Source organism: Panthera leo, chromosome C1, assembly GCF_018350215.1.
Source record: "Panthera leo isolate Ple1 chromosome C1, P.leo_Ple1_pat1.1, whole genome shotgun sequence".
NCBI classification, from domain to species: Eukaryota; Metazoa; Chordata; class Mammalia; order Carnivora; family Felidae; genus Panthera; species Panthera leo.
Window position 1 is genome coordinate 1355634 of NC_056686.1, and position 20288 is coordinate 1375921.

Consider the following 20288-nt stretch of genomic DNA (forward strand, 5'->3'; position numbering starts at 1 on the left):
GGGTCGGCAGTGGCTGGGGACCGGCCTTGGGACTGGCTGGGCAGTCCTGCGCGAGGCCGACGGGCGGTGGGTGCGGGTGGTGGGGTTGCGGGGCCGGTGCTGGCTCTGGGCCTTCGTGCCACTGAGCACATTCCTTCTCCCTCCCGACCTCAGTTTCCCCATCTGTAACAGGGGGATCTCTGGAGAGCTGCCCACCCAGCGAGATGGCCGAGACGGCACCACCTGCCAGGAAATTGAAGGCTTGTGGTTCACAGGGCTGGTTCAGGGGCGGATCGGGTCGGGGGTGAGGGGGCAGGTGAAGTTCTCGGGGCCCTCTTGGCCGGGGGTGGGGCGCACGTTGGAATACTCCTCATCCAGGTGCTTGTTCCTCTCCTCCAGGATGTAGTCTGGGTACCCGATCTGCTCCCGGATGCTCATGGCCTAGGGACGACATTGGGGCCCGTCGGTGACTGCCCCACCGTGGGAACCCCAGCTCTGCCCCTCGCTCATTGCCGCGTGGCTCAGGGGCTGAGGGACTCGACCCCCCCCCCCCCCCCCCTTGCAAGCCATGGGGAGGTTTAATGGGGACAGGTGAGGACCGGCTCAGCCCGACAGCCAGCCAGGGGTCAGATGGGGCGAGGGCCGGGTGCAGTGGGACGGTTTCCGCTTGACATCCTGGCCCAGAGGGGGCTTGCTCCGAGGCTACCCCCACTCATTCGCAAGGGTGCCGGGAGGGTCTCCCACACTTGGCTTCTAGTTCCGCCTCTGAGCAAGCCACACCCAGACCCGGTGTCTTCATCTCTGAAGCGGGTGCAATGACGGTCGCCCCGTGTCCCCGTGCTGGGGCTGCCCTCTCCAGGCAGGATGCCCTGACCGTGGGGCCCCAGCCACCTGCGCACCTTCTCCTGGGCCTTCTTCTTGGATGCCTCGTCCATCCAGCCCAGCTCATCCAGGGTCTCCACGAACACCGCCCGCACCTTGTCAATGAGCTCTCTGACCTGGGAGGACACATGGCTCTTGTCCTGTGTGTCCAGCATTGGGGTCTCTGCAGGGGCCCGTTCCAAAGCCTCGTCCCTGCCGTGATGTTGGGGCTGGGGGTGTGGAATGCCCCCCCCCCCTTCCGGGACAGGGGTCCTGACTGCTGGGCGTTCTCCTGGGTGAGCCTAGGGCCTGCCCGCCCCTGGACTCACAGCCTGTATGGCCTGTAGGCCTTTCCCAGACAGGCCTGTAGGGTTGGGGGTGGGGCCTCTGGCCTCCCCATGTGACGGGGCGCCAGGCAAACATGTGCTCCCCGGTACCCCCTGGGCACACACGGGCTGCTGGGGGGCCAGCAGGGTCCCGGCACTGGGAGCCCGGAGTCACCCTGTGGGGGGTGGGGTGGGGCTGTGACCCGTGCCCCCACCCACCATGGGCAGCGTCCCTGTGGGGAGGGGCCGCAGACAGACTGAGCACAGGGCACCCACCGCATCCTTGCCGTCTCTGGGAAAGGCCTCCCTGACGTAGAGGGAGCCCACGGCGCCCTCCATGTTGCTGTTGACGTAGCTGACACATTCTCGCCAGCGCACCTCCTCCACGGTCGTGCCATAGAGCGCCTGCCGCGTAGAGCACCCATTCACGCACTGCCGCCCCCGTCCTCAGCCCGAGCGCCCAGCGGCCAGAGCGGGGCACCGATGAACTCTGACCTCCCCTGGGAGCGCCGGCCGTGGGCGCGGGCAGGACAGCGTGTGCGCTTTTCAGGGGAGGGCTCCCCACCCGGGCTGGAAGTCTGGCCTCTGCCCCGGGGCGGGGGTAGGACCCTGCTCAGTCCCAAGTGCCACCTTGCCCCCTGTTCTCGCCGCCCTGGCCTGGCTGGCCAGCCCGACTCTGACCTCTTGGACTCCAGCCCCCCCACCGAAGCACAGGCTGGTGTTGACTCTGGGGGCCCTGGGGGCCGCATCCAGCTCAGCCGTAAGCCACCGGCTCTCCGGCCCCCAGTGGGTTTTCCATCGCCGGAGTGGAGACGCTTGGCCAGTAGTGTTTCCACCCCACCCGCCAAGGCAGACGCCCCGACTTGCCCCAACTTTCCCGATGCGCTGGAGGGCTTCTGTCCGTCCCATTTCTCTAGCGAAGGACCTGGGGGTCCGCCTGACTCCCCTGCCCTTCAGCCCCCTGCTCGTACCTCAACTGTCTGTCGTCCACACTTGCGTCTGCTCCTGAGGCCCTGGTCCAACCCGTCACCCTGCCCGGACAACGTGTGTCTGCACTCTGACCCCACGCCCCCTCTGATCGAGGCCTTGGAACAGCCACCATGACCACAGGCCTTCCCAGTGGGTCCCCTGCCTCTGCCCTGCCCGCACCCCCACCCCCAGCAGCCAGAATGACCACACAAGCAGGACACTAGGCTGTGGCTCCCGCTCTGAACACCCTGGCGGCTTTCAAGGCACGTGGAATCCACGTTCGGCTCAGTCCCACGCTTGCGGGCCCCCACCTGTCTCCCTGACCCCGTCTCCTTCCTTCCCACCACGTGGCCTGGGGGTGTCCTGCCTTGGGAATCTGCCCCCAGCCTCTTCGTGTCTGGGTCATTCTTGCCTGGAGGTCTCCAGTGTCACCCTCCCAGAAAGGCCATCTCTGTCCCATACCTTCCTGTCACGTCCTACTTGTTGCTTTTGAAAGAGCGGCTCTCCGGTTTGGTGACTGTCCCAAGAGGGCAGGCGTTGTCAGCCTCTTGCATGGCTCTGCCCCCGGTGTGGACCTTGGCGTTTGGCCCAGAGCAGGTGCCCCGCACCATGAACTAAGTGAACAAATGACAGGCCAGGGGTAGGAGCCACCTGCGTGGGGCCCCACTCACCTTACGGTAGTTAGCTCGCGCATCCTTGAATCGCTGGCTCAGGCTACTAATGCGGTCCAGCACCAGGCGCCAGGCCAAGTAGTTCTGCATGGTCCTGTGGGCAGGAGGCAGAGGGCGGGGCATATGACAGGCGCGTGGAGTTTGTCCAGAGTGGGGATTGGGCTTGTGGGCCCTTAGTCAACGGCTTCTGTGACGAACAGGCGCTCGCCCCAAGCAGGGTGGTGGAGAAAGCCTCTGGGACAACCTCCAGATACAGCCTGTCTGTTCCTAGATGCCCGAAAAGTCCCAGGGAGGGTTCGCATCTCTCACTAAGGTTCTATCGGCCACTAATATTTATCTGCCCAGAGAAGATGCTCCCTGGGGTACTCTCCCATGAGGAGACGTGGAGGGGGTGGGGGTGGGGCCAGAGGCCGAGATGCCGAGGCCTCTGGGGACCTTCCCGGGGCCTCACCTGGCTGAGTAGACATCGATGATGTCTTCAAGGTTCCGGAGGTAGGGGATGCCATACACCACTACTTCCTCATCTGGCAGCAGTTTGATTTTGACAGAGGACAGCACAGATTGTATGAAGAGGGTCCAGTTAAACCCCTGGGAAGGCGGGCGTGTGGAGAAAGAGGGAGAGAACAGAGAGGTAGGTAGACACGGCTTGTGGGCATCCAAGAAACCCAGCCCCCACCAGAGAATATTTGGGGAATCAGAGGGAAGGCACAGATGATCAGAGTCAGGGTGAGGGTGGGTGACATCACCACAGAGCCTACAGACTGTGGAAAGAGATCATGCCAACGTATTTGAAAACTTGAGTGTGATGGAAAAATTCCTGAAAAGAGTTTAGCGATACGATCTATAGAATATATATCTAGTAAATATAAGAATAGTAGAAATATAGTCTTATAGGTAATAAATTGATCTTTCATTTGAAATATTCCCACATGGAAATTTCTAGAACCATCTGCCTTTTCCAGTGGATGCTATCTGACATTTGTGGAAGACATACTGCCAGTCCTACTCAACTTTCCAGAGGAGAGAGGAAGAGAAAAGTCTTCTCAATCTGATTTATGAGGTCAAGAAAAACTTGAATCCCCAAATAAGGATATTACAAGGAAAGAAGGTAACAGGCTAGTGTCGTTTATGATCATAGACAAAAAAAAATCCTATGGAAAATATTAGCAATTAGGATTTATCCACACCTACATAATATGGATAATACATCACAGCCAAATTTGATTTATTCAAGAATTCAAGTTTGGTGTGTAAAATTTGAAAATCGAATCAAGTAATTCACGGTGATAACTAGATAAAGCAGGATAATCACATCCTCATTTCTTTTTTTTTATTAAGAAATTTTTTTTAATGTTTATTTTTGAGAGAGAGAGAGACAGAGCATGAGTGGGGGAGGAACAGAGAGAGAAGGAGACACAGAATCCGAAGCAGGCTCCAGGCTCCGAGCTGTCAGCCCAGAGCCGGACATGGGGCTTGAACCCATGAACTGTGAGATCAAGACCTCAGCCGAAGTCAGGGGAGGGGCAGAGAGAGAGGGAGACACAGAATCCGAAGCAGGATCCAGGCTCCGAGCTGTCAGCACAGAGCCCGACGCGGGGCCTGAACCCACGAACCGTGAGATCGCGACCTGAGCTGAAGTCGGACGCTTGACCGACTAAGCCACCCAGGCGCCCCGATCACCTCGTAATTTCAATGGATGCAGGAAGAAAGGCGTTTAATGAACTTTGCCGTCTGTTCATGACAAGAAGTCCTAGCGGACTAGAGCTAGAAGGTAAATCCAACAGTCTGGTGAGGGGAACCTACATACAGCAGCAGCAACCCAGAAAACAAAACCGCCCACAGCAAACGTCAAAACTGAGGGAGGAAACAGGACGTCTACTAGCGTGACTGAGTGTCCCTGCCAGCTCAACCAGACAAGTAAATGACAGAAAATCAGTAAGGGTTTGAAAGGGAAGAAATAAAACTTATCGTTCACAAAGGACATGATTTCACGTGCATAAAACCTGAAAGGAACTGCAGATACGTAGGGTATTGGAACGAGCGTGTGCGCAGAGTAAAACGGCCATGTCTGAGGTAGGAGCCTCTGCACAGGAGCAACAAAGAATCCGAAGATACATCACACAGGAAGACCTTTCGTGCCAGTGTCAGAAACCGAAGGGCTTGGGGCGCCCGGGTGGCTCAGTCGGTTGAGCGTCCGACTTCAGCTCAGGTCGTGATCTCACAGCTCGTGGGTTCGAAACCCGCATCGGGCTCTGTGCTGATGGCTCGGAGCCCGGAGCCTGCTTCGGATTCTGTGTCTCCGTCTCTCTCTGCCCCTCCCCCACTTGTGCTCTGTCTCGCTCTATCAAAAATAAATAAAATGTAAAAAATAAAAATAAAAATAAAAAAAAGAGTGCAGCGGGGGCGCAAACTGCTGTGTTCTCAAACTTGACTGTGCGGCCGTCAGCACGGCTGGCCCGGGGAGATGGGGTGTGGCGACGGTGAGATGTTGTCTCACCCACAAAACGTAGGACAAGACAACCCAGTGCAGGTGAGTGAACTGTCCGGGTCCGACGGCCCGTCTTGTGGAGGGAGAAGTCGGGGTGGGGGCCTTGGGGACGGGCCGTGTGGACGTGCACACTCGGAGCCAAGTCTAAGCGTTATAAACGCGTTCTACAGCGGACAGCCCAACGCCTGGCTTCTAGGACGTTCCCCCAAGCTTCTTCGCCATCTCCACGGCACGGCGCCTGCAGGCCGTGGGCGTTCTCTTCTCTCTCTCCTCTTTTTGCAGATCCTCTGGCTCTATCTTCCAACCGGATCAGAAACCACCCCTCTCGCCACGTCGGCTAGCGTCTCCACCTGCCAGCGTTCACCGCCTGGTCCTCAGTGTGAGTCAAGTCTGTGCCCCAGGCCCTCTCACGTGCCCTGGAGGCCTGGCATCGTCCACCCCTTCACCGCCGGTGCCTCCTCTGACCTCCGGTCACCCTGCAGCCCCTGCCTCAGGACCTGGCCCTTGGCTGCCCCTTTGGGCCACACGCCCCAGACGGTCCCTCTTCCCGAGACTTCTCTCCTGCATCAGCTTCGTGGCGCAGCCCTTCCTGGCCGCGTTGTCCCACCGCCTCCCTGCTCTCTGCACGCAGGCCTCCCCGCCTGGGCTGCAGTGTAGACACGAGGCGGGGGTTGCCCGCTTGGCTCACTGCTGGAGCCCGAGCCAGAGGGGGGCCTCGTCCCCCACAGTGCCCGCTGTGGCGGGGGTGGGGGGGGCAGCTGTTGGGTTGTGTTGAGGGGCGGGTCGAAGCAGATCACCACTGGGAGCAGGTGCCAAGGAAGAGGGCAGGCTCCAGGGGCCATAGAGCCTTCCGGAACACCAAGTGCCATGAACCCTGGGCAGGAGTCTCTGGAGTTCTCCTGCTTTGTTCTCTGGCTCCAGACCCTCGCATTTTCTGGTCAGGAGTTAGGAGCTGGAGTGTCTGTCCCACCCCTGCCCTCTGCCCCGACTCGGGCTTCGGTTGTAGGGCTGGCGTGGCTATCACTGCGTTTCTGTCCCTCCTGAGGGGAGGCTCCGGACAAGTCTGCGGCTCAGGGTACCCGGCCACCTGAGTTCGGGGTTGGGTGGGGTGCAAAACCCGGCTCCCCTCTGTCTGGCCTGGGCTGCTCCTCCCCAGCCCCCTGCGGCCAGGCCTGGCCAGCAGGGAGGGCGGGCCTGAGGGTCTGGCGGGGCGGGGCCGGGTCATGCAGAGGCTCAGAACAGGCCCCAGGGACGCAGTGCCCGGGGCGAGGGTCGCTCTGGTGAGTCGGGACCCCTCCCGGCTTGTCTCCTGCTCAGGAAAGCGGGGTCCTCGCGGTATCCACCTCACAGATGGGGTGGCCCTGCGTGCCTGGACGGCCCGCCTGCACCTGCCGTCCCAGTGCGAGAGTGTCCCTATCTGGGTGATCTCTGCGCGCGTGGGCGTGTTTCTGCGGCTTGGCCCGCGGAGGCGGGGCCGGGCGGGGGGCGGGGCCGGGGCCCGTGGCGGGGGGGGGGGGGGGGGGGGGGGGCGGGGACTTGCCTTCAGGCCAAACTTGTTCTGGAGCTCCTCCAGGCCCATCCTGTGGTACAGAGTGGTGACGTCATGCCTCTCCTCCTGCGGGGCCGTGGCCTGCACCGGGGGCCGGGGGTGTCACACCGGGGGGCGGGGCGGCCGGGACCCCGGCCCCCCGCCCCCGCCCCGCGGCCTCACGTTTGCCAGCTGCGTCTCGAGCTCCAGCACCTGCGCCATGTCCTCCCGCACCAGGTAGCCGTTCTCGGGGAGGTTCATGTCCGCCCGCAGCATCGCGGCCACCGACACCATGAACTGCAGGTACGCTTCCCGCACCTGGGCCGAGGGAGGCAGGACTCGGTCCGGCGGCCTCGGCCCCCGCGGCCCCCACGGAGCTCTCTGTGGGGGCGGGGGTGGGCGTAGGACACGAAGCGGGCCCCCGGGATGCTCCCGGGGCCAACCTCGCCGGCGGGCGGCGGGACGGGGCGCTCCAGACCGTCCGCGCCCTCCCGGGCCGGGCCGCAGCCGCCACTCGCACTCGCGGACAGGCCGGTGCAGCGGCCGCGGGCTCCGCGTGAGTGGCCTGCTGCCCCGGACCTGCGTGGGGAGCCACACGCTGAGGTTACGCCCCGACGGCTCGGGGCTACGCTTCCGCCCCATCCCCCACGTCCCTGGGCTTGCACGGGACGGAGAGACCTGTTCTGTCTCCGTGGTTGCCTACAAAGTGCTGGGCGCCTAGCGGGTGCCCGGTAAAGGCCCCGGGGTCGGCCAGGGCTGTCAGATGCCAGGGTCCAGGGCGGGCTGCCCTTAGCCAGGCTGGACTCAGCCAGGGGGTCAGGCACTGGGTCCGGAGGGTCGATGCCCTTCCTGGACCTGCCTTCTTTGCGCCTCATCCTGGGAGGGGCTTTCCTCCCAGGCAGGGTCCGCAGAGGCCACACCTCCGGCGTCAGGCCCGTCGACGCCCTTGGCCTGGCTGTCTCCGCTCCGCTAGCCCACCCGTGGCTCCTTCTGTCAGCCACACTCGTCTCTGCCCCTGGCTGGACCGTCCTTCGTGGCCCGGCTCACAGCCCGCCTCCGCCAGGAGGCCCACCATCCTGCTTTCTGGCCGAGGGCTATTTCACAATTGCACCTCCCGCAGCCGGCTCCCAGCTCTTCCCTCTGGCCCAGCTCGCCACTGTCTGCCCCTTGCCTCGCTCCTCCCTGGACCAGGAACCCAGGGGTTACGAGAGCCCCGCGCTCAGGTGGCCTGAGTTCAGATCTCGACGGGCCCTACGCGGTAGACCGGCAGTGTGGACCGCAGTCCTCACCGGTGAGACGGGGGTGAAGGGCGTGGGCCTCGGGGCCACCGGCTCAGCTGAGCCTGTCCCCATACGTGGCACGTGGTGTTTAGGGACGGTCCCTTCGACGATGAGGACGAAGGCTGTGGTTAGCTTGTCCGCAGCTGTCAGCGCCCCGCAGGCGTTCACAAAGGCTAGCCGTGGGGGGCGGGGTCAAGGGGACCACGGGCAGGCCGGCCGCAGGGGGGCCCTAAAGCTGCCGGGGAGGGGGGGCAGCAAAGTGCCTGAGGGGCCGGGGCCGGCCGGACTCACCTTGTGGTTGTTGCCTTCGTCGAAATAGTATTCTCGGGACGGCATGCCCAAGGTGGGCTGGTCTATCTGGAGACACAGAGGGTGTGACCCTGGGCCACGAGCCGGGGTCCCCACAGCCTGGCCGGGGAGGACAGCAGCTCTCTCGACTCCCCCCGAACTGCGCCCAGCGGGAACGTGGGCTCCACCCGGAAGGGGGACGCGCCCCGGCGCTGCTCTGCGAGCGACGGCCGGAGGGCCCCGGGGGACGCGCTGCAGGGTGCGCCGACCAGGTGACCCAGGTGACGTGCGGGCCACGTGCAGGGCCTCGCGGCGCCCTCGCCCTCCCTGCGTGGCGCGGGCTCGCTGTGGCCGGCGGTGGCTTTCTGAGGTCCGTTTTCCTGCCCTGGAGCCCGAGGCCCGGACAGACGGCACGCGGGCGGCTCCTCTGACCGGGACCCGGTCCCCCGGCAGCCGGCGCCCCGGGCGGGACGTGGACGAGGGCAGGGCCCTGGGAACGCCCCCGGGGCTCACCCGCCCCCCCCCCCCCCCCCCCCCCCCCCCGGCCACGGCCCTGCGGGCGCCCCCAGCCAGGCGCCAGGGACCCGGCCTACCCCGGCCCCCCCGCGCGGCTCGTACGTAGATGATGTGCCGGCTGGAGTTGTGGTCGTCGTTCCAGACGAACAGGTCGATGAGGACGCGCCTGTTGAACTGCGCGTTCATCAGGGCCAGCTGCTGCTCCAGCTCCCACTGGGGGCCTGGGGGGTCAGCGCCTCGCGCTGCAGACCGGCTGCGCTCCCGGGGGTCCCAGGCCAGGCCCTCGTCGGACGGCGGGCCCCGGCCCCCCAAGCCCCAGAGCTCGGGGGACATCGTGGCGGCAAGCACACCTGCGGGCCCCGGCGCCGGGGACCCGCTGCGGGACAACGGGGCCAGGGGTGGCCGGGCACCTGGTGCGCCCGCGCCCCGCCCCCACGCCCCGGGTCCGGGAGGCGAGCGCCCCCGGGGGCCTGGAAGGGTCGCCCTCTGCAGGGCTGGGGAGCCCACTGGCAGCGGGTGCGAACTCGCCAGCCTGAGCCCGCGAGGGCTCGGCTCCGGGGAGCCCCGGGCGGTGACACCTGCGTGCTGAGCGAGGCTGCCGCAGGCCCCGGCCTTACCTACGCTCTCGTTCCACTTGTCCATGGCCACCGGCCAGCCGCCCATCAGATCCAAGATGTTCAGCAGGGGCTGCGAGTCTCGTTTTTCTATCACGCCTGCGAGGGAAGGAGGGTCACTCGCCTCCCCGACACCCACCTTCACACAGGCCCGTGGGGACGCTGCACGCCCGGCACAAAGCCAGGCCCCCGTCACACGGGGACGGGGACGGGCCCGGGAGGAGCAGAGACGGACGCAGGTGTGAGGGGCCCCGGGGGGTGACCGAAGCAGACGCGCCGGCAGGACACGGGGCGTGGGAGGGGGACAGGCGACCGGGTGGTGGGGGAGCCAGGCCGAGGGAGGCCCTGCGGCCCGGGGGTGCTGCACGGGTGGGGGGCGCCAGCACCGTGGCCGGCCGAACACTCTGGACTGGACGTGGACAACTTGCGCAGGGCAGCGGAGGCCCGGCAGGGAGCTGGGGAACTGGGGTCACACGTAAGGTGAAGGTGAGGGTCCGGTGGCAGGGCGCCGGGTCACTCGGTTTGGCGGAGACTCACAGGGAGGCAGGGGCATGGGGGAGCCTCATGGTGGAAAGAGGGAAGGTTCCGGGCGAGCCCAGATGGGGGCCGGGGTTTCGGGAGGCACGAGCCAGAAGCTGGCGGCTTCCTCTGGCTGCTCCGGGGTCGGATGCGGGGACAAAACAATGAGCCCTCGGTACTAAGCGGGGGGGGGGGGGGGGTGCTCCCCACAGAGCAGCCGACACCCCAAGCTGGGCTCGCAGACCCCCAGGCAGGGACACGAGGGGAGACAGGCCAGAGGGGCGCGGGGTGTGGGGGAGCCATTCCTAGGAGCCCGAGCACAGGGCAGTCCCGTAACAGTACCCGGGTACACGTGTGGACACTCGCGGACACACATGGACGGACACACACGCGGACACAGACACACACGCGTGTGCGCCTTCCCTGGGGCTTCCAGGTGCGCCCCTCAGCATTGTCCTTCTGCCCGGACGGTGTGGCCCGGGCTGGGGTCAGGGTGTAAACAGGATCACGGGCAGCTGGCAGTAAGTCCCTGCCCCCGGGGGAGCCTGGGCCCGGCGGCCAGGTGGGGGCACAGCCCCCGTGGCCGCGAGTCCTGAGTGGCGTCCAGCTGCCAGGCACTGCTGCGGGGACCGTGGGGTCCCGGACCCCCCACTCACTCTCGTTCATGCAGGAGCGGTACAGCATCTTGGCTTTCTGCACAGCCGGCCTGTCCTTGGCGGTGGAATTCTCCAGCACTCCTGTGGGCAGAGGAGGGGGCTGGACAGAGGCCTGAGGCGGCCGCCGGGAGAGCCAGGTCAAAGGTCCTGGTGTCACCCGTCCCTCTTTAGTGAGAGGAGGCCCCTCTGCCCCTGCGGGGCCTTTATTCCAGGGGGTTTCTTCTCTGCGGGCCCCACGGCCACCCTTGAGTGGGGCAGACGTACAGCCTTACCCAGCTCCACCCCCAAGGTCACGGCGGCTCTCACCTTTGAGGATGATCTCCAGCTCGTCTCGAAGGACGTCAAAGACGCTGTACCGGGAGTTGGTCTCGGGGATCACGTGATGCTGCAGCCAGCCTCCGCACGCGTACTGGTAGAAGTCGTCACACGGTTCCCCGGACGGGTCCATGTTCCGGAGGATCCTGGCAGCTGCTCGGCCGCAGGGGTGGGGAGGGAGAGGGGGGACCCAGTCGCGGGTGGCCGCGGACCGTTCGACATTCCATCGTGGCTGTGTGCCCTCGGCAGCGTGAGTCACCCTCTCTGAGCCTCGGCGAGGTCAGAAGCAGGAATTCAAGTTCTAGGGCTACGACTTATTAGCCACATGACCCGGGATCCCGTGACCTCTGCCAGGACACCCACGGTCCGGCGCTGGGGCAACGGCCAGGACTGCCCGGCTCCCAGGAGGCGGTCTGCTGCCCCTGGAGCCCCCTCACTCGTCAGAGTGTCTGCAGCGGGGGTGGGGGTGAGGGTGCTCTGGGCCGCCACAGGGAGTCTGTGTGCCGTTAGAGGAGACGGTGTCACCCCAGCACCAGAATGTGCCGCGTCACTGGTCGGGGGTCCCCGGCCGAAGGCTCTCGGCTGGATTCCCCACTCAGAACCCCCAGCCTGGGACCCTCCCTCACCCTCTGTCCCACTTGGCGAGGGCCTCGAGGGAAGCTCGTCCACGACCCCAGCATGGGCAGGAAAATCTCGGGTCTGAGATTTTTCCTGATGTTTCTTCAGACCGTTCTCACTGTTTTCGATCTGCGAATGGCAGCATATGGTCCCTAATTTTTAGACAAATTCGTGGGAGGAAGCTTGTATGTTCATGTGACCTTTCTCTCTGTAACTGCAGGAAAGAGCCCCTGTCCCCGAACTACCTTCCTCCGCGTCACGGGGGCCTTGTGGGTGCAGGGACCTCTGAGCAGACCCGCTTTCCTCACCCACTGCAGACACCCCGCCTGCAGGCGGGGCCAGGGACTGCCCGCCGGCCCCCGTGCAGTGCTGTGTCTGGAGGTGGCTCCCCTTGGCCTCGGGAGGCCCTGCGCCCCGGGGCAGGGCTCTGGGAGGTGTGGGGAAGGGGCTTACCTGCTATCACGCAGCCAGGGGTGGTGCAGATTTCACCCATCACCTGGGGCCGTTGGATGGCTGTGGGCAAGACGCGGCGTGAGCGAGTGGGGAGGCAGAGTGGGACGGGGCACAGGTGAGGTGCGTCTGCTGGGGTGGGCAGGGCCAGGCCTCAAACCGCCCCCAGCCCCCCGGGGGCCGTCCAACCTGGGGTCCTCCCCAGGTGGCCCAGGGCTGGGGCTTCCGTGAGGGCGAGCCCCACGCCGGCTTGAACGCTTCCGTAACCCGGGAGCCTCTTCCACGGACGCACCCTCTGCCTCCACTGACCCCCCCAGGGCCCCCGGGTCCCCAGGACTGAAGCTGGTGGTTCTGCCTTCCTGCCTCTCTGCCAGCCGGCTCTCGCCCCTGTCAGGGTCACCTCCTCCAGGCAGGGTGCCCGTGCTGCTGGTCTCTGCACACTGCTGCCCCCCTGACCCCCCTGCCGGGCCCCAGCTGGTCGTATAGGTGTGCACCTGCCTGGTCTGAGGGACGGCGCCCCAAGCCGGGGAGCAGGGAACACCCTGCGTGTAGCAGGTGCTGTGTCCCTGCCGCTGCCCTGGCTTTCCGCGGGACTCTGGGGGCCCTGGGCGGGGCCCCGCGCCCCTGCTGCACCCCACCCACCGGGGGCCCCGTCTCCGGCCCACCTGCTTGGGCCATGTTTTGGAAGGGAAGGCAAAGCTACCTCGGGGTTTTCGTTTTACAAGGGTCCTCTCGTCCTCTGAGAAGCACAGCCAGCTAGGAAAGGACGGCGGCTGCTTCCCTGGGGAGAAACACAGCACTCAGCCCCCTGCCTCCCCCTGCCGGGGCCCCTCGGGGCTTGCTGGGGGCAGCCTTGCCATTTCCCTGCAGCGCTGGGGTCTAGGGCTCTCCGGGGGGCTGCCTGCCTCCCCACAGCCAGGCCGGGTCACCAGGGAGCCCAGCGGAACTTACCTCGGAGGGGAGGGGGAGGGCGAGGGTGCTCCCCTGGCTTGCCCACCCCCACTCTCCAGACCCACCCCCATCTGCCGGGGTCCAGAGGGCTCCTGAGTCGGAAGTCCGCATTCCTTCCCCTCAGGGAAATCCCCTTTGACCTTCCTCTTCGATCTCAAGGTCATGGGCCGCACCCACGCAAGGTGGGCAGCTCCTGGGGTCCAACCGAGGCAGGAACAATAGGCTTGTGTAGGGGGACGGGAGGCCACTTTCACTGTCTGACTCACTGGCCACCTTCCCTGCATCCATCCGCTACACAGGGCAGGGGCATCACCTGGTCAGCATGGGGAGCTTCCGGGAGGGTGGGGACCCTGCCCGGAAGGGGGTGGGGGAGGGGCGAGGTGCAGGGAGAAGGCCTGCTGGGCCTGGCCCCCTACAGAGCTGGCTTGTGGCCGAGTGTCCCCACTATGGAGGCGCACGGAGACCTGGTGGGAAAGAGGGACCTCACGCAGGTCAGAGGCCGCAGAGGGTGCAGAAAGCTCCCGGAGTGTTGGGTGCTCCCTGGGGCCCTGGCCATGGGAAGACCCGCTTATGAAGTGTGGGGTTGGGGGCGTTTCTCCCCCCACCTGTGGCTGCCGCTCTTTGTGCCCACCTTTTGTGCACCCACGAGTCCAACCTTTGCCGACTGTGACAAGCCTGCCCCGGTGCCGGGCCCTGAGCATTCAGAGACGAGTCCGGCACGGGCCCTGCCTCAGGGAGCCCCGGCCCGTGGGGACAGGACAGCGATGCTAATCAGAAGCAAAAATGCAGTGGCGAGAGGGCACGAAGGCATGGCCGCCCCAGGGGGTTTGTCAGGGTCGTTAACCCAGACCCTTGGGACAAGAGCTGGACCTTGGACCCCAAAGGGCCACGCCCTCAGTGACACTCAGTGACAGTGGACAAGGCCGTCTGAGCTCCGGCCAGAGACATGACGAGGAGGAGAAGGGATTTTTGCTTCTGATGAGGATGCAGAAAGTTGAAAGCGACTGTGGTTCCCTCCCCGGCCGGGAGAAGGAGTCGCGGGAGTCTGTAAACACCCATCCGAGAGCTGCGGACAGGAAACCCGCAGAACCAAATTCCAGAAAGGCACGCGCCCTCCCTAGACAACAGGGACCTATGACCGCCTTGGGAGCCACGGCGTGAGGAAGGTGGTCTTGCACAAAGGGGGCTTCGGGCTGGAGGAGCCAGTAAGGCCACCAGCATTGGGGCTGGTGCGAGGGACGGGGTCCCACGCCGCTCCCCCACGGGCCAGGTCCTTGTTCTGGGGCCTCCCCGAGGGCACGGGCGGGGCAGGAAAGCGGAGAGAAATCCCCGTGCGTGAAGATACAGGCAAACGTGGCCCATCATCGAGAAAAACCCAGCAGCGTCCAAAGAAGTGGCCCCGGGGACCAGCTGTCAGAGTTAGCGGACAGAGTCTTCAGCGATTAGGATCACGAGATTAAAGGATCTGGTACAAAAGATGGGAAACGTGTAGACAGATACGTGGTGCGCATCCCCAGGTACACGGACACGGTCGGAAAGAACCGAAGCGGAGAATCTGTTTTGCGGGCTTCACGACAAGCTGAGTCTGCACTGGAAGGAATCTGTGTCAAGGGAAGTTATCCGGGGCCAACGCACAGGGGAGAGACCCAAAACATACAGAACAGAGCAGAGGAGAGCCCGCAGAACCCCCGGGGGGGCAGCCACCTCGAAAGCCGGCTTGGCAACTTCTTACAGAGCCAAACGCAGCCTTACAAGGCGACCCCGCAATTCCACTCCTACGTGTCTCCCCAGGTGGTTGGAAAGCCCACGTCCACACGGAAGCCGGCCTGCGAATTTTATAGCAGGTGCGGAGGGTGTTTTTGTTTGTGGTTCTGCAACCATGGTGTCCTGCCACAGAGTCACGAAGAAATAAACCGTATTACAGCCACATAGTGGAATTATTATGAAACAATGAAAAGAAATAAGCGAGGGGCGCCTGGGTGGCTCAGTCGGTGAAGCGTCCCACTTCGGCTCACGTCACGATCTCGCAGTTCGTGGGGGTGGAGCCCCGTGTCGGGCTCTGTGCCGACAGCTCGGAGCCTGGAGCCTGCTTCGGATTCTGCGTCTCCCTCTCTCTCTGCTCCTCCCTAGCTTGTGCTTTGTCTCTCTCTCTCTCTCTCTCTCTCTCTCAAAAATAAACCAAAAAAAGCAAAAGGAGCTGACCGTCAGCGCGGCGGTGTAGTCGGTGAAATTGATCCCCACGGGAATGCAGGTTGGCAGTTCTGAGACCACGATTGGGATTAAGTAAGCAGGGGAGGGCAGGAGTCCAGACTCCTCACCGCTGCAGGGGGAGGACAGGTCGGCAAGGGCAGGGGGCTGGAAGGAAGCTCGTATTTAGCCCGACATAGACACAGACGGTGCACACACGGGGCTGAGCACGCCCTCGGCTGACAGCGGCCGGAAGCAATGACCCGCCAGCCATGCTCACATCTAGGAACCCGAGCCTGGCTTCTAACGCTGTCTCCCCGTGAAGGGAGCCAGGGGTCCTTGGAGAAACGCTGGGTTCTCTAACGGGGGCAGAAAACATACAAGATGGGCCTGGAACATCTCACAAGGCTAGAAAGGAAGGAAGTGCTCCCCTCCCCCTCCAGAGTCCCAAAGCCACAGTGACGGGGGATTGTCAGAGGAGCACCAAAGCCACGGCAGAGCCCCCAAGGTCAAAGCTGGGGCGATTTGAACACCATAAACTAGTGCTGGACCCTAGTCCAAAGTATAAAATCCACATCCATGAGTCCCTGCCGACGTAAATACATCACCGAGTAAATGCATAAATGGGGGGAATAGAAAAACCCCCCATACAGAAGAACTCCAAATCGTTTATGGAGGTGCTCTGCCCGGAGAGATGTGGATTCCAACTCCCCCCGCCCCTTGGGCGTGAGCTGTCCACGGTGGCTTCCTTTCCAAGGGGACAGTATGGAAAGCGACGGGAAAGGTAGCTTTATGGTGGAGAAAGCCGACGAACGTTATATGTTGGAGCCACGTGGTCCCGGTCAACGACAGTGACGAGTCATTATAAGTACGCACCCTTCGTTTACGGGCCTTCCTTTCCAAAACACATCCAACCGTGAGGAAAACATGTGACGAGTCCCGCCTGAGAGACGTTCTACAAAATATGGGGCCAGGACACCTCAAAACTGTCCAGGTCATAAAAACAAGGGAAGTCTGACAAACCATCACAGCTGAGAGTCGCCTACGGAGATTTGATGAATGACGCTCCGTGGCATCCCGTAGGATCCTGGGACAGGACAGGACACGAGGGAGGAACAGAGGAAACCTGGAGACGGTGTAGACCTACTTAACAGTCATTGGCAAACGGGGCGCCCGGGTGGCTCGGTCGGTTAAGCGTCTGACCTCGGCTCACGTCACGATCTCGCGGCTCGTGAGTTCGAGCCCCGCATCTGTGCTGAGAGCGCAGAGCCTGTTCCAGATCCTCCGTCCTCCTCCTGCCTCTCTCTCTGCCCCTCCCCCACTCTCTTGCCCTCACAAAATAAACATTAAAAAAAATAACACAGGTTGGCCTCGATTTGGATGGTTTATATTCCCTCTCTCTGTCTGTCACCACTGTCACCACGTCCTGTGTCTCTCTCTCTCTGGAAAAAAAGGCCACAGGAATCTCAGAGGGTGGAAAACAGCCTTCCTCCCTGGAGAACGAGCACGGGCTGGTCGTCAGGCGGGTGCGCGTATGAGCTTGACCGTGTGGCCAAGGAAACCTCAAGCTGAGACGTGCGTTTTAAGCAGGTGGCCTCCCCAGGTGCCTGATGGAAACAAACAACAAGCCTTCTCTGGACGGAAACTTCTCGGCCCAAGAGACACAGGGTCCCCACAGGTAAAGCCAGTGTGAGCACGGATTCACTCCAACACGGCGAGAAGCTTCCACGGGTGTGACCAGCACATGGCAGAACCGTGAACCCCAAGGATTTTGTATTCTGGGATTCTCCGATCCCAAATGTCTGGGGCATCACGGGCCCCACTCTCGACTCCTCCCTGCCCCCATGCTGTTGCCGGAGGACGTTTTCTCCCGCTCGTCTGTGGGCTGGCCCCGTGGCTTGCTTGGGCCGACAGAATGTGGTGGAAAGGATGCCTACTCCGGTCCTGAGCCCGGGCCCTAGGGGGCCTGGGGGCTTCAAGCCGTCCTCCTCCACTCTGGCCAGGCCCGCCTGCTGGTCCTCGTAGGGGGTGCGAGGACCCCCTGGAGGGGGGGCTGAACAGAGTCCAGCCTGGGTGGGCCGACTTGGCCATGGCTCTGCGCCTGTGTGCGTGTCCCAACAGACGAACGTTATTTTAACCCCCGAGCACCAGGGCAGTTTGTGAGGAAGCAATAACCCGGCTGATGCAGAAACGCATCCGAGTATGTTTGGAGAAGTAAAAGAAAACACTAAAAACAAGGGCAAGAAACATTTAAAAAGAATCAGTCCGTGAAAGAATAAATCGTAAATTCTAGAAACACGAAAGAACGTGGTTGCCAAGATCACATTTCTGGATTTTTTCCTCCGGGCTGCACTGTTTATTTTGCTAATTGAAACCTAAGTGACAACATGTCACAAATTCCGGGGTTCCACGGAATCTTTACTGCACTGCAGGTACAGGCATATTCAGATATATTTTTGGAGAATCAACATTCTGCAAAATGCAGCCAACATTTTAATTCACACCCGAGGGAAGGCAGCGTCCTAAAGGGTATGTATTCCGAGTTATTGCAGGCTATTTGGGGGAGAATTTCTGCAGATCTAACACAGGTGAAGAGAGGGTTAGTGAGTTGGAATATAGTCCAAAAGAATTTACCCAGGAGGCAGGACAAAGTCAGAGACGGAACCTTCCCAGAGACACTCGGAGGATAGAGCGAGGAGGACTGAGGACACGCGTAATCAGAGTCTTAGAGCGGGGGAAGAGAGGTCATGAGGGAGACACAGCGTTCAGGAAGATCGTGCACGACTTCCCACAACGAATACACGGTATTGATGCGGAGATCCGGGAATCACGACCTACCCAAAGCAGAGTAAACAAAACAAGTGTTCGCAGCCAGATGCCTCATGGTAAAAGTGAGAAGATACCAGAGACAAAGGAAACACAGCTCGGAGGGAAAGAACGTTCACCCGACAAAGAACCACAGTTAGACGGGCCCAGATTTCTGCACAGCGACTACAGAAGCCAGGAGACCACGAGACTAAATCTTTAAGCCATCGAGGGAGAACGGGGTCCAGATTTGTCTCATCAAACTACCACTGAAGGATGGGCAAAGGTGGGGGGAGGGAGAGAGAGACTGAGAGAGAGAGAGAGAGAGAGAGAGAGTCACAAGCAGGCTCCAAGCTCAACATGGAGCCCATCGCAGGGCTCGATCCTATAACCCTGGGATCGTGACCTGAGCCAAAACCGGGAGTCAGATGTTTAACCGACTGAGCCACCCAGGCGTCCCTTCCGCGGAAAAATTGTTACCGCGGCGCTCCCCACACTTGCTTGGTCACAAGAAGGGCCTCAAGTGTCCATCACAGTACAGAGGTTGAGGCCTATTGTGGACCGAACGTGGCTTCACCCCAGTTCACAGGCCGAGGTCCTGGCTCCCGGTGGGCCTGCCCGAGGAGGTGATAAAGGTTGAATGAAGTCATCAGGCTGGGGCCCAGCTCCTGAGAAGAGGCGGGTGAGGCTGCCACCCCCTGGTCCACAACCCACACCTTGAATAGGAGGCTCCGGAAGCACGTGCTTTGGAGAGAAGAAAGATGATTTCGAAAGGACATCCCGAGCCGGGAGACGGGAGGACGAAGAAAGCTCGCGGGGTGTGCGATGAGCCCAATGAACCCGGCTGTATTCACTAACGCTGCCTCCGTGAGAGACCAGAGTGAGAGAGAACCGAGTCTTGCCCGCGACCACACGGAGCCGGCACGGGAGAGACTCGAACGGCTCTAAATCCTTGCGTGTCGGGAAGCAGAACGGAGGTGTCCGTCAGCTGACCGCCTCACTAGCTAACCAGGCACACGCACGTCTGAGGTAGAAGGGGTCTGCTTCCTGCTTGGAACGTCAGCAGCCACGACAGTACCCTGCCCGTCCTAACGACAAGACAAGTCTAGATCGTCCGCAGACGTCACAGCTTCTCGAGAGCCCCGTCTAGGGCCTGAGGTCAGAGAGCAACTCGGGAAACAGTTTCAGAGCGCGAGGAGCCCCTCCAAGGAGGGACGACAGCGTCCGCCCTCTGACGGGACCCAGGAGTGAGACTGGTCACCACGCAAGTGGGTAAGAGGGACGGAGGGAGGCGCGATCTTCGCGCGTTCTTAGAGGCCACCCGCGCGTTGGCTCGCTGGTTTGGAACAGCCGGGAGGGAACGCTGCCTCACTCGCGTGTTCTAGCCGGGGGTCTTCGGCAGGTGCTGACGAGAGACACCGGGGGCAGCCATCAGAAGGCCAGAGAGAGCCCCGTCAGGGGCCCAGGCCAGACGTCAGCCGCTTCCGCTGAGGCACACGCACCAGGTTCCCCTGCTTGCCCGCGCCTTCCTCTCGTTGGGAGCCAGGGCCTGAGCCGCTGGGGAAAAGGCAGTAAAGCTCTCACCTCCAGGGGTCAGGCAAAAGCCCACCGGTCTGGAGGAGGGTCAGAACCAAAAATCCTCTGCCCGTGGGACAGGGACAGGAGCCCCCTGTGGCCCCAGGATCTTAGCATGACATCAAGCTGACGTCTGCTGCCTCTAGAGCAAGGGCGGGAAACTCAGGGGTGGAGCAAAATTTGGTGGACGAGGGGACCAGCACAGGGATGCTCCGGTCCAGGGCTCGGGGCGGCTGAAGACCAGACGTGGCCGGTGCATCAGGGATCGCGTGCCCCCCGGCGCGAGCCGAGCACTGACCACCTACCCTTTGTGGAGGGACTGAGGCGCAGAGAGAGGCCCCTCTGTGTCACAGGCATCCGGGGGCCGCTGCCAGTGAGGCTGAGGCAGGGCCGAGGGGAAAACGGGAGGTAACGGCAGCCGGTTGCTGGAGGAATTCGAATCCGTGGCGCCCCCGAGGGTGACTCCTGACTAGATGAGTCGAGCCCACACACCAACAGACTGGCAGGACACATGTCCCTGTTTCCAGCCACAAACACGATGTGCCTCAGTCTCTACTCTTCCCCACGTGGTATTCAGGATTCGGCGAAGGTGCGTGAGACACACACAGGCAAAAGCCAGAAAGGCAGTCGAGCGGTCCGCTGCTACCAAATAATCGGCTGAACTCGATTCACAGAGGGGCGCCTGCGGGGCT

At 62.6% G+C, this 20288-nt stretch overlaps 1 protein-coding gene across 3 annotated transcripts in view; it reads right to left on the bottom strand.

Moving 5' to 3' along the window:
* MMEL1 (membrane metalloendopeptidase like 1) overlaps nucleotides 1–20288 on the bottom strand; it is a 31823-nt gene that overhangs the window by 3957 nt on the left and 7578 nt on the right. For 2 of the 3 annotated variants that reach the window (XM_042951379.1, XM_042951377.1), the window contains 14 exons: nucleotides 12782–12859; nucleotides 12082–12141; nucleotides 11002–11163; nucleotides 10696–10776; nucleotides 9524–9619; nucleotides 9009–9127; nucleotides 8394–8459; nucleotides 7006–7140; nucleotides 6835–6924; nucleotides 3258–3394; nucleotides 2807–2900; nucleotides 1443–1571; nucleotides 879–977; nucleotides 337–420 (listed from right to left, as the gene is read on the bottom strand). In XM_042951379.1, coding sequence (XP_042807313.1) covers nucleotides 337–420; nucleotides 879–977; nucleotides 1443–1571; nucleotides 2807–2900; nucleotides 3258–3394; nucleotides 6835–6924; nucleotides 7006–7140; nucleotides 8394–8459; nucleotides 9009–9127; nucleotides 9524–9619; nucleotides 10696–10776; nucleotides 11002–11163; nucleotides 12082–12141; nucleotides 12782–12859 — 1430 coding nt within the window. The remainder of the gene's footprint in view (nucleotides 1–336; nucleotides 421–878; nucleotides 978–1442; nucleotides 1572–2806; nucleotides 2901–3257; nucleotides 3395–6834; nucleotides 6925–7005; nucleotides 7141–8393; nucleotides 8460–9008; nucleotides 9128–9523; nucleotides 9620–10695; nucleotides 10777–11001; nucleotides 11164–12081; nucleotides 12142–12781; nucleotides 12860–20288) is intronic. The other variant, XM_042951380.1, reaches the window with a different exon arrangement.